The sequence below is a fragment of the Neodiprion pinetum genome, chromosome 6 (genome assembly GCF_021155775.2).
Source record: "Neodiprion pinetum isolate iyNeoPine1 chromosome 6, iyNeoPine1.2, whole genome shotgun sequence".
Classification (NCBI taxonomy): Eukaryota; Metazoa; Arthropoda; class Insecta; order Hymenoptera; family Diprionidae; genus Neodiprion; species Neodiprion pinetum.
The window spans coordinates 6,308,284-6,326,941 of NC_060237.1; the positions used below are offsets into that span (position 1 = coordinate 6,308,284).

Here is an 18,658-nt window from a genome sequence, read left to right on the forward strand (position 1 = left end):
ACGTTGAGTTGCCTATCACCGAGGATAAAGAATATCGGTAATACAGACCTGTCGAGTCAAGTCATACGGCGACTGAACGCTTCGGTATGGATTATAAACAACGAAATAACAGCTCGGGAACATGAGATGCGGAAAACTAACTCGCGAGGAGCTTAAAAGCGATAACTCGGTAGGTCTGTTTTACCGATTTTTCTTCCCCTCGGCGATAGGCAATCGGACATACCGTGTCTTTTACTCCGAAACGCCTCGCAAATGCTGATACAACCGTACGTCGCGGATGAAAATGAGGAAGCATGGGAAGAAACTTCTTCGTATGACAGATTATTTTAAAGGAGTGAACGTCGGAACACGATGTATTTTCGTGCCGCCGTACAGAAATTACGATTATCACGATCCGTTCCTCTTCGGGGCTGGTATATCATCAGCTGAAAAGCATGGCAGGCAGGTATGCACGTCACTTGCCGTCATCATGCCAGCCATAACAGCCGCGCTTATCTCGCGCTGGATCTTTTATCTATCGTCTTCGCGTCTTTTGTTTTCCCTGGCTATACACTTAACGTTTATACCTACACCGGTCGCGATCTGTATTTGCAAAGGCTTTGTAATTTTGTGCTCTGTACAGCCGTGATGAAAAATGCGCTGATGTACGTATTACACGCGTGTATGTATATAATAACTCCACATATTCGAGGAAGAAGAGTTTTTCCCCTGTGGTCGAATGATCGAGGCGCGCAGATATTCTACGAGTGTAATTAATAATAATAACAATAATAATAATTTATAATATCAACCACCCGAGGAACGGGCGATGGAGATAATCGTTGGTAATTAAATTCTTCGCATAGCTGTGTTTACACGTCTCGAACGAACGATGTTTTTTCTTTTTTTTTTTTTTCTTTTTTTTTTTGTTTTATTTGTCTCGAGGTGTTACATCACGGTATATGTATACCTGCGAACTCACTCACCCGTGAATTTCATTATTTGCAATTTTTTCATCCATCAAGTTACACCTACGAGCCGCGACGAAAGCATTTCTCGTCGCTAAACTTGTCAACGGTTTAATTACAGTTCGGTCTGTAGCTAAGAATAAGATACCGCGACGATAAACGAGCAATGGTTGTAAGTCAAGTATGAAAAAATCAGTTTTAATACGTGGAGAATAAAGATAGCTTGAACATTCTTACTCGGTATCTCTTTGTAATGCCGGGGGATTTACGTGCGAGGAAGATGTGGCAATTTTGACTTAGAGTTGACAACAACGTTGTTTTTTTTTTCTCTCTTCCTACGTTACCTGTATAAGCATAGCTCTGCCGTGCCTCCGAGAATATAATCATACGAAACCGGCAATTCCGCGACATCCAAAGTCGTACGAATATTTCGGTTTCGATCGTTACGCGTCGAGTAACGATCTTCTCTTTATCCTGAGGAATTTCGGTGAGATCCTGCAAATTGGCTTTTCTGCCTCGCGAAGAAAATACGTGCCGTTGTATATCTGGTGTGTCTTAGAAGCGTCCATAACCCCTCCCTTCTTCGCTCTTTCCCTGTATTTATACGCTGTTAGGTTGATTCACGTAATATATTATTTTATTACGAGTACCTAATAAAATTGTAAATAATAATACGCGCGTATATATAACGTTGGACTGGTGCAGTTCATAAATCAAGCGACGAGTATATAATTGTAATTTAAAATGAAAATCTTGCGGCTTATCTTATATTATTGCAATAATTAATCACAGAGTCATTTGTTGTTATTCGTCAGATTTACGACACCCAACGTGGGCTGCACCTCTTAATAGATATAAACAGACTGCATCGCTTACCGACATTTTACGAAGTCATACGTGACGTATAACGGGCGTACAGTACGACGATTACCCCCATGTTTTACGTTTACTTCCGGACTCTCCCGAGTTTCCGTATATCAAGTTTTAAATCAATCGTACACCCGCGAATATTTTTTCGACGTTGTAAAGTTGACCTATACCTTTATTTATTAATACAACAAGTGCGCCAGCCGTGCGCCGATTGCGCTAAATTGGCTGCTTTATTCGTCAGACTCTCCGCAGCGTGCAGATAACTTTGTAAGCACGTTGCCGAGTGAGAAGCTCGGACTCTTAAATTCTGGTATTACAGGAACGTCCAGATTGAGGATTGAATTCTAATAAAGTTTCAAACGCAGATCTGTAATAAATAAAAATTGACGCTGAAACAACGATCCTCGGGTCGACCCGTCGTTGTAGGCTGGTCTGGCTTTTCTCCTACGTCGCATGACGTAACAATTACGAAGGAGGACGCACGTCGGCCTAGTTTATCTCTGCAGCGTAAGGTATATACGTATAATGGTAAATAGTGACATTCTACCTTCCACATTTTATACTCTGCACGACAAGCATACATATATTATACTTTGTATAATGTATCACGTTTAGTGTCTCAGTGCTTGGATGATATATTCTACAAATTATATAAAGGCCGATTGCAATAATTATGTCGAGATCTCGTCAAGTTGTACGCGTGAATCAGGCAATTTGCGATATATACGCTTAGAGAAACCTTTTTCCTTTTTTTAAAAAAATGCTATTTGTACAATTAATCAAAACTAATGAAACAATTGTTAGAAAGTAGTAAAAAAAAAAAAAATTCAATTCAACGAAATATACTTATAAACATGAAATATCAATTTATATTTAGTCAATTTAATGAGGTGACACTTTTTTCGAATACTCTCTGATAGATTCATCGAGTAAGTGAACCTGGCTCACGACATTGAAATAAAATTTTGTTAAGAATTGAAGTTCGGTTTTGATTTGACAGAGCTTGGCGACGTCGCGTCGTGTTATTGAGAAAGCTTTTTACATATACTCTAAACATTTCCAAGATCTGTCAAGCATGAAATCCATTTTTTTTTTTTTGGAATTTCTTCCAACGTCATGGGTAGTGGCGAACAATTTTGGAATACCTATCAATTATTATTAGACTTGCTTCTACTACCCAAAATAAACTCAACGAAATTTGAGTCGTTAATTCTCGTACGGTTAGAACTCCCTTAACGTTGGCATTCGTCGGTCTTCGAAGGCGCCATCAAAAAATAGAATCTGCGGAAGAAACGATGAAATCGTTTGAAAATCAGGAACAGTTCATCAAACTTCTGCAAATGTTTGTGCCGATCTTAGATCGAGACACGCAAGAATCAAAATTTTTTCTTAATTAAATATTTCTCGTCCACAATGACATGGAATATTCGGTTCTTACGAACCGCGTTAAATGTCACTTATTTTTTACTAATATCAAACCCTGTACGCGTCGGAAAAAAAAGTCTCTGATTATTTATTTTGAAAATTGTGTCAAGTGCGTCGTTTTCACGTCAATGATGCGTATAATTTCATACCAACAATAAGTTTGCAAACATTGACTAACCGCGTAACATATTTTCAATATAACGCCCCATTGATCATATCAAATTTTGGAGCCTTTCGCCCCGCTTACGACCCTCGTATACTATAATAAGTTCGTGCGGATTATCCGTGGCTAATGGCCCGTATCCCAGACGATTAACCTTCGTCGTGTCAAAATATTGACTCGAGACAATTGACGAGGTGTGAAAAGTTTACAACAAATATATATTCTCGGCGTTTATCGCCTCCGTTTTCCGCGTGTCCACCGACGCAAAATCCGTCCTTATTACACCCTCATCGTCGATCCATTTCCACCGGAAGGACCGAATGTCAGAATGTACGCTCCGCCTACGAAGTGCTTCGAGGACAACTCGAGGCGGAGCTCGATTTCCGCTACGCTGCTCGCTGCGTATTTTACTCACGGATAATCTCCTCGTCGGTGTTTGCGTTACGTACTCTTTGAGATTAGGAGGAATTTCTTTTTTTTTTTTTTTTCAATTATTTTTTAGGTTTTTTATCATTTCTCTGGACTAATTGTGGTCTGAATGTTACGTTTTGCCGGACTAAAAATCCCCCTGATGTATCGTACGTGTGCGGATTCTTTATTGGTCGACCCAAGAGGTGCCTCGTACCTGCGTGTGCGTAGAAAAAAAGACTGTTTTTCATCTACGAATTACCCGTAGAAGAAAGAATACTCGTATCTTTGCCGTGTTTTGATAAAATATAAATCGTTTGGTACACTGGGAGAAACTTTTATTTCCGGTTACCGCTCAGTCTTTCACTATTTTCATCATTTACCACAATCGAAGAATATAGTTCTAGGTAGAAAATGAAAATCAGTTTTCTAGCTGTTACCGGAAAGTCTAGTATCCGTTGCTATTCTTTCTCGTTACGATCACTGTTGCTAGATTTTCGCGTAACTGTTGCGATGATTTAACGCTTGTGCAACGATAAATTGACGTTAAAGCCTTGTTTGACTATAAAAGTAGAGTAAACCGAATAAACTGATTCAGCGTTGCAATAACCAAAAAAGAATCGACGATAGCGCAAAATGGTTAGGCGTACCTCGTTTTTCCTAACTCCAACAATATTCGGACAGTTTTTTTTAACGATACTTGTTTTACTCAATTTTTCTAGTTACTGCAATAAATGAAATTTTTCCCAGTGTACGGTTCGACGGTTCGACTGGATTCATTTTAATATTTATGTTATTATATCCATACTTATGGCTATTAGGATACATATGAGACCGTACTTGCGGTTATTTTAGGTGACGCTCAGGAGAAACTAGAATGAGTATGCATGTTTTTTGCATTTCATTCGAATAGAGAATAGTTTTGCCGTGCAGAAGCGCATCTCATAGATTGTAGCTAAATATCCCAAATTGATAGAAATATTTCTGATATGAAAATAACTGAGGAACGAAGAAGAGGAAAAAATTATTACAAAAATCAACGTTGAATCCAAGATCGGGCATCAAGCACGCCCTTTCTTTGGCGTTCGCGTTGTGCTCTCAAACCAGAATTTCGGGTCAGACATAAATGGCGCATACATTTCGTCTTCTCTTTTTTAGGGTGTATAAAGCTAAAAACTGGTTCTGACGGTCGAAAATTCGTTTAGATTTTACCGAGGCACGCACGGTAATCTCGATTATTTAAGACAGATATTTGCTTACAATTGCGACAGTTGCTGTTGATTAAACGGAAGAAGAAAAAAAAAATATCGTTTTCATACAAATATTCAGTGTACATCAACAACCGTATTTACTTATTTCAGACGAAACTCTGTTGTACGTACATTGCACTTTTCTGTCTTGAAAAAAAAAAAGAAAAAAAAAACGAACTCCGGAAAAATATTTATTTCAACAGTCCTCAGCACAAATTTGATTGTCTATTTGAAATGTAATTACTTCCATAGAAACAATCAAATCTTTTGTTTGAATCGATAAATTGTCCGTGCTTGCGGATTTGAGATATTAAATTACGTCGTGAAAAGTTAAAAATAGGAATATACTAGGGGAAAAACGAATCGTGAGAGATAAATTGTAAGTTTAGGTTGTTTCTGCAGTAGGATCGATCGTACACGCTTTGAATTAGCTGAAAACTTTACTTTGGTATTATACACGAGGTATTAAACTGTAACATAGAGTACAGAGATAAAACAACCGACGGTCAGATAACGATTCGAGAGATGTAGAAGAGATATGTAACGTTGTGTTATAAATGTATGTTTTTACCGCGTTGTACGTACAAGTTGTACAGTTTTCGCTCGTGTTTTCTATTTCCATAAATTTATTTTCGATCAACGATTTGTAGGCGGTACTTTTACCGCCGCGATGCGGACGCAATTTAAGCGAAATATGTAATTCCATTAACGTCTAAACAATTTTTTTCCAACCCCCTCCTCTTATTTTCCGGCAAGATTAAACGCGAAAGCAGCTAAGAAACCTCCGTGGCAATTCGGTTTACGACTCATATCGGTCACATCTCGAACGTTATATCTCGCCCACCTCGTACGCGTACCGTTCAATTAAATATTTTAATTGGCAGTGTATAAACAAGGTACCGAGTTAAGCGGAGTCAAATTTAATTAACTCGCAATTAGGGCCAACTAATTACACCAATTGTCTCGTACCAGTAGGCGTGCGAATAATAATGTGTATAACGGAATACGGGGGAGAAAACAGTTAAAATACCAAGGTAAAAATGGCTTCTGTAAATTTATCTCCTTACAAATCAAAGCGCATGCCGTAATAATTTAAACTGTACATCTCGCAAGAGAGAAAAATCCGTTCTGTACACGTATAAACGAAAACCTTTATAGGTATGTGTAATAACCTACAATCACTCCGCTTGCACGGCTTAACGCTGGCCTAATGGCTTTGGAATTACACACCGTGAGGTGCGAAAGCTGCCCCTTGGAAAATTCAAGCTTTTTCCACGATGTCGAATTCGGCTTAAAACATCACCGCGAATCGTCGGAAGGTTGTAAACGTTATTCACAATATCGAGGCCTAAGATCGGCGTGCAAGTAGACGTCTGCAAAACCAGCCGGATTTTAAATAGTAAGTTGTAAACTTTCAGGACCATAAAACAACACCCATCTCGAGGGTCAGTTGTGTACACACCGATGGGACGGAGTACCCTGCATACGGAGAATCCGAACGACCCTGCAATTTGCCATTGAATATTGATTAAAAATGGCGGAGTACCGCTCGGCAAAATGGTGCGAAAGCATAAAGTATACCCGTAGAGGGTGAGTCCAGCTGTCGAGGGTCCTTTGTTCGGGTTTTCACATTTCTTCGAGGGACAACTTTACCACCCCAATGGAAATTTCACTCGTTCCCATCCTCCTGTCGTATAACTTCTACCTGAGTTATTGGTGCCCCACATCCCGATCACTTCGGTTATTCTCAAGTGAAACTTGACCCTAACTGTATCGATGCGCACCATGCGCCGATGAATAATTATCTCTTCGTGTCGAAAACAATTTGGCTTACCTGCGGGGGTCCGGCAATTCTCGTTCTACTATTATTGCCCGTTTCTACTCAACAAACAAATTTCATTGCTCCTAGTGCATGCGTGCCTTCGATATTTACATCAACTCATTTGTCGACCAGCAGGCGAAACCTGACAATGGCCGAACAGAGCGGATAGCCGATATCCTTTTCTTGGGATCCTCTTACATCTTTATTTCCGATGTACATTACCAGTAATGTATTCGTATTAGGGTGATCCTTATTTTCGACTATATCGAAACTTGACCGGGACGCCCTCGAAATTGGTTTTAAACAAATAAACAGAAATTTCGTTAAAAGCTCTGTTTCAGCCCTCAATCCTCTCGCAAGATCTGTCGAGTTTGCCATTTAAAATGCACAAATTTTCACTCAACTTCAAGTACGTTACATATATTTGATCGTGGGACCGACTGTTGGAAAAAAATTTACAAACGTAAGAAATCAATCAGCATTGGTGCTACTATTTGATAAAAATGCCAACATCGACATCGGAGCATTTCGTGTCGATTGTACGCTGATATGAAACCCACGAATAGCGTCAAATTTTAAATGGCTGCAGTTGACGTGGAACGCTCCATAGTCGCACAAAATAAGTTTGGGAAAAAGACTTTGGCACAGCTACGTGGAGCAACAATTTAGATATTCACCACGACCATGCTAGGTAAATTTTTTACAGTTTCTACTCGGCATTTCGGTTCCTAGGAATCGTTGAATGGCCTTTAGTACGTCCTACGTCAATACCGGCGTACCTGTGTACAATATTGTCGTCCGCCAAGTCGAGTTCGAGCAATAAAGATTCTCGGCAATGGTCGGTCAAAGTTCGACGCAAATCAGCCGCATTGCAATGGCGAGTCGAGAATCGACGCTTCTTCGTTAATTCTGTAACACGATTTAATCGTCACGTATTTGGTATCATTCGTGTGTTGAGCTGCGATGATTTTCCTTTATGAAATTGAAGAAGAAAAAAGGAATACTAATATTAAAAACGTTTCCACTGTACGATGGTTCCTTTTTTTATTTAGGAACTAATATTCTCTATAATTTCACTGCGACCCTTTTTTTCGCACAGAGAGACAAGACGGTAGTGTTAAATATTTAACATTCAATATTGCACCGATATTAATTTGTGATCAGCAATTAATAACGATATCGAATCAATTACTATCGAAATAAATCCGCGCCATTACATTTGAAAAACAATTAATTTTCTCAACTAAATAACCTACGACTCAATTCAATTGATCTTATCTACCAGATTTTTCATCAGTTTAGCTCGATTTGAAGCGAAAAATTCATTTCTAAGCTTTAGATTATAATATTTAATTATTTCTGTTTTTTTTTTTTCGTCTCTTTACCAATATTTAGAAATCAGTCGTAGCCTGTTAGAATATAGTAATTTGACAGGAACTCGATGTACTGCAACTATTTGATGAATCGTTCAAAACTTGACGATATTTCTAATGAAATTATAGTTACTCGATTATGTATTAAAAAGAAAAATTTAGCAATAATATTTTAACCCTGACATATATATATATAAAATATTGTATGTATTCCTAATGTTTTCAAAACAGGAATATTCCGAACTTAACGTAAGAGCAGGAAATACGATCGTCACATATGCTTTACAATATCGGTTACGACGTTTTTTTTTTTTTTGCCCATAAAAAAATGATCGACTCCTCGTTTTATTTCTTTCTAAAAACTACGATCATCGTACACTTACTCGGGGCTTTCTGTCAAACGGATTAAAAATTTCAGACCAAACATCGCACGCACCGATGACAGTCTCGACATAGATCCATAACTGTCGGCTGCGCCTTTAACATATACCTCATACATGTATGTATAATTTTCATAATTTGTCCGATCACCATTCGCCGATGTAAAATATGCGCATCGTTAATTTGCCAGAAATATATTTCTTCTTTTCGTTTTCAATGCTGTAAACTCCGGCGGCGATATTTTAAATTTCGTAAACAAAAAATAAAAAAAAAAAAAAACAAAAATAACAATTTCGTACTCTATACCCAGATACATATACATTTAACATATGTAGGCTTATATTATATGTATATGTATATATCCACCTATATTTCTTACCTCTTGTATAAATTACTATGCATTTATACCCAGATCGGGAGAACTGTTAATCGGGTCGTTAATTGTTTTTTTTTTCTTCTCTCTCCCTCTCTCTCGTAGTTTTCTATCGACTTCTCTCTACGTTTCGTCTTCGCTTAACATGCAGCGTTGTAACGCATGTACCCCACCCGTCAGTCCGTTGACGCATTTTATATGTAACATCGCGCGTGAGTTTCGCGTTGTAAAATAATTATTCATCACCTGCGTTGTAGTGCGATTTTTATCATTTCACCCGTTCGATAAAAGATTGTATTTTCGGTAGTCGAGTTTCTGCTCTCAAATCATGGAAGAAGCCCGGGATCCGTGTACATATTTAAAAGAAAATATATATATTTCTAATATACACATATATTGTATATTATAGGATAAATAAATTGTGTAGCGAGTAAACTGAAAATTTATTGACAGCTGTAAAAATAACATGGGTCCATCCCGCACCACGGGTACAATAAACTCGCGCGCGTTTTCATACACGTCAAACTTATCTCTTTCCCATCATCTAAGTATACCCATACCTACATGGTTACATCGCATACCTATGTTGCTCAACGTACATCAATACGATTATATACGCGAGTGTGCTGCACAAGCACACACGGAAGGCTGTGGTAATTATTTGAATTTTTTTGCGGCCTGTTTTTCCGCCAGATCATGTAGGCAATAATAACAACAGTAAAAATAACATTGTAATAATAATAATAATAACAACAATAATAGTAATAATAATTAAAACGATGACGATGATTACAGTATTAATGCCCGCCGCGCGTGTGACCCGTAGTTTGTTAAAATCCGCTGCGGAATGTCCGGTATACATAAATGCCACTCGCTACCGTAATTATCCTCTCTTGATGGGCCGACCGTGATTCACTGTGAATCGGAATTTCGAATCTCGCTGCGTCTCCGTCTGTGTCGCAGTCTTACGGCTTAAAAAAAAAGAAAAGATAATTATTAGCTCAGCCGTGTGAGTTAGATTTTTACCATGTATAATGTATTATAGGTATAAAAATTGTTGAGGTTTTGAGGAAACGAACGAAACCGCCATATCGTCTCTGTCGAAAGACGCGATTTTCTCCGATCCGCGAATGAAGGAAATGTAGAAAAGAAAAAAAAAAAATGGCGCGTGTCTCATTTGGGTGGAGAAATTTTGCGATGAGTGAAAAAACGATTTCCAATCAACGATTCTTGGAACTATCTTTTTTTCTTTTTTTTCCCGTTTGAACTACGGTATCGACCTATCGAAGAACGAAGCCAGCCGTGCGTTTTTTTTAATTTATTAACCGCGAATAAAAATTCCTCCGCTCGCGACAGAACGTCGATTCGGATGCCACCTGCGTCCGAACATCCAAGCGCGATTTTCTCATCGACTTCGTTATCTCGATTAATTCTTAAACGCAGCACGAATCTCGAGAGAGATCGCGCCGTCTTACGATTCCGAATAAATATTAACCCTCGTATGTGTGGTTTGACGCAATAACGCCGGACACGTGGATGTGTGATAATTCATTGAGGCACGACTGTGTTTAATATATCTCCGAGCCGCATTCGGCCACGCCGTCTTGGCTTCGACTCGACGGCCATTAATTGGCGGACATCTTCGTTGCCGTTAAAGCGCTGCTTTAATGATCAGACTGTAAAGATGTTTTCTATTTCTATTTCCTTTTATTCCTCTGCAGCGTGGCATCCTCTTTCCCGTGTGTTTGTGCTTTTTCATCTTCCTCTTCTCCTTCTTCTTCTTCTTCTCTTTTTTCCTCTCGTGCTTCTTTTTCATTTTATGACACGACCATAAACTCTCGAGAGTCTCCGCGAGACGGGTCGAGGTTTATCCTTCTCGATGCACACAAGACACACATCGAAATTGTATTATCTGATTGTGAGACCCATCTCGTGTCCCGTTCTCGCACGCTGCAGCCTGACATTTAAAAGGGCCTGTACCTTACATCTATGTACACCTACGCACGCACGTTTATATGTATGCATGAAATACCCGTAACCTCAATTAATTTGCTCGGGAATGCGGCCTTTCGAAAATCGCATCGTCTACGTTTACTCGTATGGCTTGACGGTAATTCGTTATCCCGAGTCTCGAACGACGACTTATAATCGTTACAGATTTATACGAGTCGAAAGACCCTAGAATTTGCATCAAACTTAACAAATCAGTCTCGCCTACTTTGATATTCTTGATTTATACCTACCGAGTAAATTGATTTAATCAGCAACAAAGACCCCTTATTAACAACCATCGGTATAATTATCCCCTTTAAATTTTCGGCCTCATCTCGGATAGCGCAAAATGGTTAGGCGTACCTCGTTTTTCCCAATTCCAACGATATTCAGACAGTTTTTTCAACGATACCTGTTTTGCTGAATTTTTCCAGTTATACCCTAACAAATGAAATTTTTCTCAGTGCCGAAGATTTGATCGCTGCGCTCTTCCTTTTTACACCCTCCTTTTCAATCGCTTTTCCAGAATGCAGCCACATTCGTATCAATGTTCTCGGTTTTTGGTGCATTGCTCGGCCAAAGACGCACACGTTTATAGGGCACCTCGGAGTGCCGAGAGGGCTTCAGCTTTCGGCTCGAGGTTACAACACCGTTGGGCACTGCTCAACAGCTCACCGCGGAGCTTGCAAGCCGTCATAACTTTACATAAAATTAGTGGCTAAAAGCCATTCGCCGCTGTCTAGAACTCTCGAGGTTCTCCTGAAACTGTTCAACTATACTCATCCGGGAGTGGCGGAACTGTGAGGGAAGAGACGCGGCCGCGTAATGGACCGCTGATATAATTTCGAGAAATTATCATTAGGTTCGTCGTGAAATTAACCGTTTTCACTAACGGCGCACAATTTCTCACCGCAGCTGCGCGTTCCTCGAGTTCTTACATACAACCTATATCGTATCGTATGCCTTTGCATTCCCGGCGCCTTTCCTTCGATCGCGTTATTTTTACTTAAATTTCTAACTACGAGAACACCGCGAGAAACTCACCTTGACAGAGTTGACCGAACGTCAGATTTCTCGTCAGTTTCTTTCTCGCCCGCTCGCGTTTCCCACGACGAGCGGTGAAACTTGCGATAGGAAAGTTTTAGTTCCTCTCGAATCTCGATCCCGACTTCTCGGGATTGAACTCGGGCGAACGTCTAACGGTCATGGGAATATCTGCGGCCTCTTTCAGATTCGAAACGTAGGAAATCGTATCGAGAAATCGGATGGAAATGAAAAGTCGACGTTCCGTCGCCGCAGCTTTCGCCCCCCGTTACAAACTTTTTAAAAAACGTAAGTTGGTTAACCTACGCCGGATTCTTTCGTCTCAAGACGCATCTCGTGCGGCTTTTCTACGTACCAAAGCGGAATTATCAGAGAGCGCGCGTTGCGAGCAGGTAAAACTAACCGGAGATAAGGGGAATTTCTGTAACTAAACGAGACGTTCGCTTCGCAGTCGCGTTGCGGAGATTTTCGTCTCGAGATAAAATTGTATTCTTCGTTCCCGTTGTTAAACCTACCCGCGCAAGCAGCTTCGTATGACTTATTGCCTGCGGGAATAAAGCTTGTAACTACACGCGTACAACCGACTCCGGCAACCTGCATGGCGCCTCGGACAAACCACCGAACTAAAATTTACACGCGTTTAGCTTTACGACGCGTTACTCGTACAATCATATCCGTCGAGCGCCGAGCTGTTGACGTATATTAGCGCGTATTTATAGGCGAGCGTAAAATACCTCGGCATATGATATGCGCGTGCGTCTGCGACGTACGAACGAATCGTAAATACGTTGCGTGCACAACGCGTTCGTCAAGCTCTGTTGTTACGAAAACGCTTGTTAATTTCTCACTTTCGAGTCGACGACACGCGACCGATTTTCAACTCTCGCCTCTGCGGGCAATCATCGACGTCTTGCGGATAGAAATTTCCTCACTCCTCGTAATTACGATCGCATTCTTATTCCCTTCATTCTCAACTCCGCCGACATTGTGTGGGACTCGTTACGAAGAGATACACCCAAATCCGAGCGTCGTTGCATAATGCAGCGAGACACGGCTTGCGCTTCTCATTGTGCAGACGGAAGCCCGCAGACGTTCTTCCGTAATAATGGTTGCGACGTAATGGAGACGTTATAGATCGTCCTGAGCGGCGACTATTGCGGCACTTACAGCCGTTACTGCCGCACATCGCCGCACTACCGAAAGTCGTTATGTTTCTCTTTTGGGCGAGTTTGACGCCTTCGTAACAGCCGATTGTCGCCAAGGGCGTTTTCTTTCCCTTGAACGAGGAACTCCTGTCTTCGTTTCCGCGTCGGATCGGCTTCCGCGATTAGTCACGGCGGTGCCTTTTACGTCACAACAATCATTAAATATGACGCAAACTGATTTACAAGTCAGGTCCGACCAGCCGCGGTAAAACTTTCGGCTCCGTTTTTATTTCACATAAACTCGTCTACCCGACACCCCGGTCATCGGATAACATAATCAATGTTTCTCATCGCGTTGACCGCGGTTAAAACGAAATTACCTCTTAGATATTCCGTTACTCCGTTCTCCTTCTATATCAAAATTTACCTTATACGACTAATTAATTGAGCCCAACAATTTTTATTTATTTTTTTTTAGTATTTTAATTATTGTACGAAACTTGACGGTTTTCGAAGCGACGGATAAAAAAGCAAGAACAAAAAGAAGAAGAAAAAAAACAACGGTCTTTCATCCGTGCCAACCGAGTGTTGGTATATTATTTGTTGAATCCTAGAAACCTAGAGGGTTTACGATTACGAGGGTTTCTCCGACAGATGGGCAACCGAAGTGACATCTTACTCGCTGTAAGTATACCAGATGTAACCTTAATTGCCTATCGGCAGGCGAAGAGGTCTTCGCATTATCGTTCATCTTCCGGGAATTCTCCCGGTACCTATAGACCCAATCTCAGGGAACATGACGATAATCGTTAAATTTCGACGTAATCGATGACAACGCAATTATTCGCGTCGCATCCGAACAATATTCCTATCACGCGCGGAGACAGTTTTTCCAAAAATGGCAGGGAGAATGAAACGCCGTGTCGGGAGGAAGGATGCAGACGTTGGTGTTTAATTGAACTTTGTCACTTGGGGTGTAGAGTATTTGAACGGTTTTTCCGATTTGTTTGTTTGTCCGGTGTCCCGTTTCTTAATTTTCCAAAGTGGCCCGCGTCTTCGAGCCGCAGAGATTAGGTCAGGACGGGTTTCTGGTGGAGCGTTTGGGATTTTACAACGTTCCGAGTCGTAGAATCGGAGTCTTTTCAATTCGTTCTTAAACAATCTTAATTTTATTGCCGCATGGTCTTTATAATCTTTGTCGGTATGGGTATTATGGCTCGTCTTGTAAGCGCGTTATGCTACGGGGATACAAGGTACGCGCAGGGACCTTTTCCACCCCGCATACCAGGTAAGGTTCGCCCTTCCCGTCAACCTTTACGACGCCGAGGACAGGCCCTCGCAACTAGCTTACCTCGCAGTAAAAAAATTGACCCACACGCCCGTCCACCACCTCGTTCGTGTCCGGTTCCCGGTTCTTCTTATACCTCGTTCCTTGGCTCTCCGCTTCAGCGAGGACGTCCTCGATTTTATAACACCGTACTTAGAGGTATTAGCCCGAAGAAACGAGCAACTAAATACACTTTATTTCGCTACAAAGATACGGAAACCTTTCCGATAATCCGTGAATTTCTACCTTCGACGCGACGTAAGACGACGGCAAATCTACCTTCTACGGAGGACGGTATTTTTTACCGGGGTATTACGCGAAGCCCGTACCCCGGAAAAACCTCCGACCATAATTTTCGGTTGGCTTGGCGAGCCGACCGCGACGGTAAAAAAATTTCATCCATATGCGGGGTGGATTTCCAGCCGGGAAAAACCTTTTTCGGACTCGTCGCGTCTTCGTGAAGCACTTGCTAGGTACGAGTACCGGATACTGCGAGGGTGAATGCGGTTCCGGGAATTCGTCTTGGAACTTTTTCACCCTTTTGGGCAGGGGAAAAAGCTCGATCCGTACCTTGGTGCGTTCGCGCGAGATTCGAGTTTGAAGAAACTGCGGCTTTCGGCTCGCGTAAATGCCGGCATCGTGCCCACCTGTTCGCCGGATCGTCGAAGGGGGCTTCTCTCCTTATTGGAGACTTTTTAACCTCGGCTCCGCCTCGCGGCTTTCATCTTCGGTTCTTTGTGCCAGCATCCAGGGCTCCGGGCCACCCGTCGGGATGCTGCACGCTCTATTGTGCCAATACCCAAACACCGGGGTTAAGGTTCGTTTTAAGTTACAACTTGAGAGGAACTCCTTCGGGCCTCAGGGGCTGTGCCGAGTTAGGCGTTTCCGACCGGCATCGCTTGGCCAACCGGTCCAGCAACTCTGCAGTCGCCGCTGATGCGCGATGGAGAATTCGAGCTTCGACTCTTTTACACGTCATTCGAAAATTCCGCTTCGTGCTTTCTGATACCGGTTTTTTTTTTTTCTAATATTTATTCGAGAGGAACAAGGTCGTCGAAATTTCGAGTCAATAAATATACACATATACATATAATGCATTGTTAGTGATTGTCGTCAGTTTTTATTGTTATTTTCTCTATACGTTACATGTATTATCGAGTGTAGCTAGTCAAGTATGGGGGTGTTGTTGTTCGAACGTTTAATAACGTATTGTTATAAAATTTTTGTGACGTCGCTTGAGCGGCATAGCAAGTGATTGGGACTTGACACATGATTTCATAATTAGTGGTAATCGTGTAATGGATTTATATATTTACAATATCGCTATAGTAAGAAGAAACTTATCGATAGTGGTAGCGGTAAAATTACTTGTAACGGAGAACTTTTTGTTTCAAGTCATGGTCTCGAGATTTACTTGTAGAAACGATCTTGACTGTGTAAGAAACGGAATCGAAGGTTTTTACGTCGAATGTTTGGAACTCGTGATAATTCCCCGACGAGGAGTGTGCGTGCTTACGGTTCGATATAATTTCCACATTATCTTCGTTCATCCTGGATTCGTACGAGAGAAATGTGTCGGAAAAACAATACAAGAAATGCGTAAGGTTAGCTGTCGGATTATAGATTTGAAAAATACTTTGATTTGCTTATCGAAAAACTAATAGGCTGTTTGTGCGATGTATTTTGTAATTGTCAGAGTATGAAAAATGAATTTGAGTTACATTAATTATTACCAAAGTAATGGATAATGGATTGAAATTGCATTATTCGTTACTAAAGTAATGAGCCATGGATTCGGAATGCACTAATCATTACGAAACACAGCGATAGGTTGTCAATTATAATTGCAATAATCACGACTACGGTAATGATTGAGTTATATCTTTTTATGATTCCGCATGTAACCGTAATATATTATTTACATCATATATTTATAGAATGTCGTGAACTTGGATAAAATTTAACAAAATTACATGTATTAATATCCGATTACGTAACATCACATGCGTATAATTTCACATAATTTACAGTGACAAATTCGAGGGAGCAACAACTCGGGGTTCAATCGACACGTTAATTTTATAGTTTGAATTAATTTGGATGATCCAAGTCAATTTTTGTATTTCCAATTAATTCATTTTAGCCCAAAATAATTCTCAACAATCTCCTACGTTAGTAAAAATTAATTCACGTTAACTCGTGTTAAGTTTAGTTAATTCGGTACTGATTACGAATTAATTCAAAAACCATTGTCACATTAATTCCTCGAGTCATTTCCCCCTCGACAAATTTCCCCCTCGAAATTAGACGAGGGTCTAAATTTCGACTCGGAGATATTCTCGCGTGGTATCGATAAAGCTGATTGCGTGAACCTGAACCGGAAAGTATCAGATATTTTCAGAAGGTAGTAGAGACATCGTACGAGAAATTATTTACTCAAAGATTTTATCTAGCATGTTGCATAATTGTTGATTAACCATAACTTTCTTAATTATATCGACCATTTCGGTAGACTCAATTTTAACGCGGGAAGTAGCGCGCGATAATAATTCAGAACTCGAAGATAACTCTCGCGAAACTTGGCAGCTGAACTACGGCTCGGTCAATTGCAGTTAGAGTGTTATTAACCAGCCAGAGTGAATCCAGTTTTGTGAGTCCAGCGAACAAGCCACTCGGCAGTGTTGCGATTTTATTGTTGACCAAGCTTATGTGCGATATTGACGAGAGGCCTTCGAACGCACCAGCTTCTATTACTGAAATCTCGTTGTTGTCAAGACCCAGATGGTATAAACTGCTTAGTCCAATAAAAGTGCCCGACAGAATCGTGGATATTTTGTTCTGGTCGAGCAGTAACACGGTCAGTTTTGGCAATCCTCTGAACGCCCCGTCATGAACGGTCGTTACGGCGCTGTCGGAAATGGAGAGAAAATCAAGCTTGCTCAAACCTTTGAAAGTTTCGGCTCGCAGTTCTCCGATATTGTTCCAGTTTAAGTAAAGATTTTTTAATTCCGCGAGGCTTTCGAACGAGTTGGGAGCGAAAGTAGTTATTTCGCTGCGCTCTACCGCCAGAGAAGTCAGCTTCGGAAGACCAGAAAATGTTGTTTGATTTATCGTCTCAATCGGATTCTTATCCAGGCTCAGCTTTGTCAATTCTGATAGTCCGTTAAAAGTCTCTTCCGGTACGTGGGTGATCAGATTCCAATCCAGTATCAACTCTTTCAATTGCGACAGTTCGTTAAAAGTCCCTTCCGGTATGTGGGTAATGCTGTTATTGGCCAAGGTTAATCTTTCCAGGTGGGGCACTTCTTGAAACAAGCCGGGAATCGGCGTAACTGCGTTGTTTTGAAGGTGCAGATTTTTCAGGTTCGGCAGGCCAGCGAATGCTCCAGGTTGCAAATTCGAAATTCGATTTCCGGCAGACAGGTACAGAGTTACCAGTGAGACATTTTTAAACGCTCCGGGTTCAATCGACGTCAAATCGAAGTTGAATATTTCCAAACGATCGTGATGACTTCGGTTTTGCTTTACTTCGGTTAAAACACCTTCGACGGAACTGCACACGGTATAGTCGAACACATTTTTGCACGTCGGCTGCGTCTGAGCAAGCACAACTGCCAAAAGAAAGTTCACTAGCACTGCGCGACGAATCATGATGCGATTCTATTCTGACGTCTCGCCTTTTGCCGCTCCGGCTATTTGATATGTTTCGGACTTTGCCACCGTCGTTGCGTAAAGTCACGTGACCGATCGTGCCGGGGATGATAATTCTGATGATTGCCAGATACGTAAAATACAACAACGTTTTTCGCGTTACATACCCGGTGTATTTACTCAACTGTTCTAAAAAGGACGAATCTTTTTGGTTTGCGAGTAATGAGGCCTGTTACTTTCTGGGATGAACGTCGCGAGAAATCTTTCGTCCGCTGCGTGATTTTCGACATGACCTCGATTTAAAAATCTTGTTGTGTTTAGGTTCACGAACTTCGATGATCTGGATTGTATTGATATCTCGTTCAGCCTTGATCCGAAATTATGTTACGGGTGATACCGACTATATCACTATGCGTGACTGAAATAATTCGTTTTACGCAACACTTTAATTATGACATACATGTTTCTTCAATAGATTTTCAAGGTT

The 18,658-nt window shown here is 41.0% G+C and overlaps 1 protein-coding gene across 1 annotated transcript; it reads right to left on the reverse strand.

Moving 5' to 3' along the window:
• Positions 1-15,610: 15,610 nt before the first annotated feature.
• LOC124221605 (insulin-like growth factor-binding protein complex acid labile subunit) lies at positions 15,611-18,431 on the reverse strand. Its single transcript, XM_046631787.2, has one exon. It carries the CDS (start codon positions 18,169-18,171, stop codon positions 17,071-17,073), a length of 1,101 nt encoding a protein of 366 aa, XP_046487743.1. The 5' UTR covers positions 18,172-18,431; the 3' UTR covers positions 15,611-17,070.
• Between the last annotated feature and the right edge of the window lie 227 nt (positions 18,432-18,658).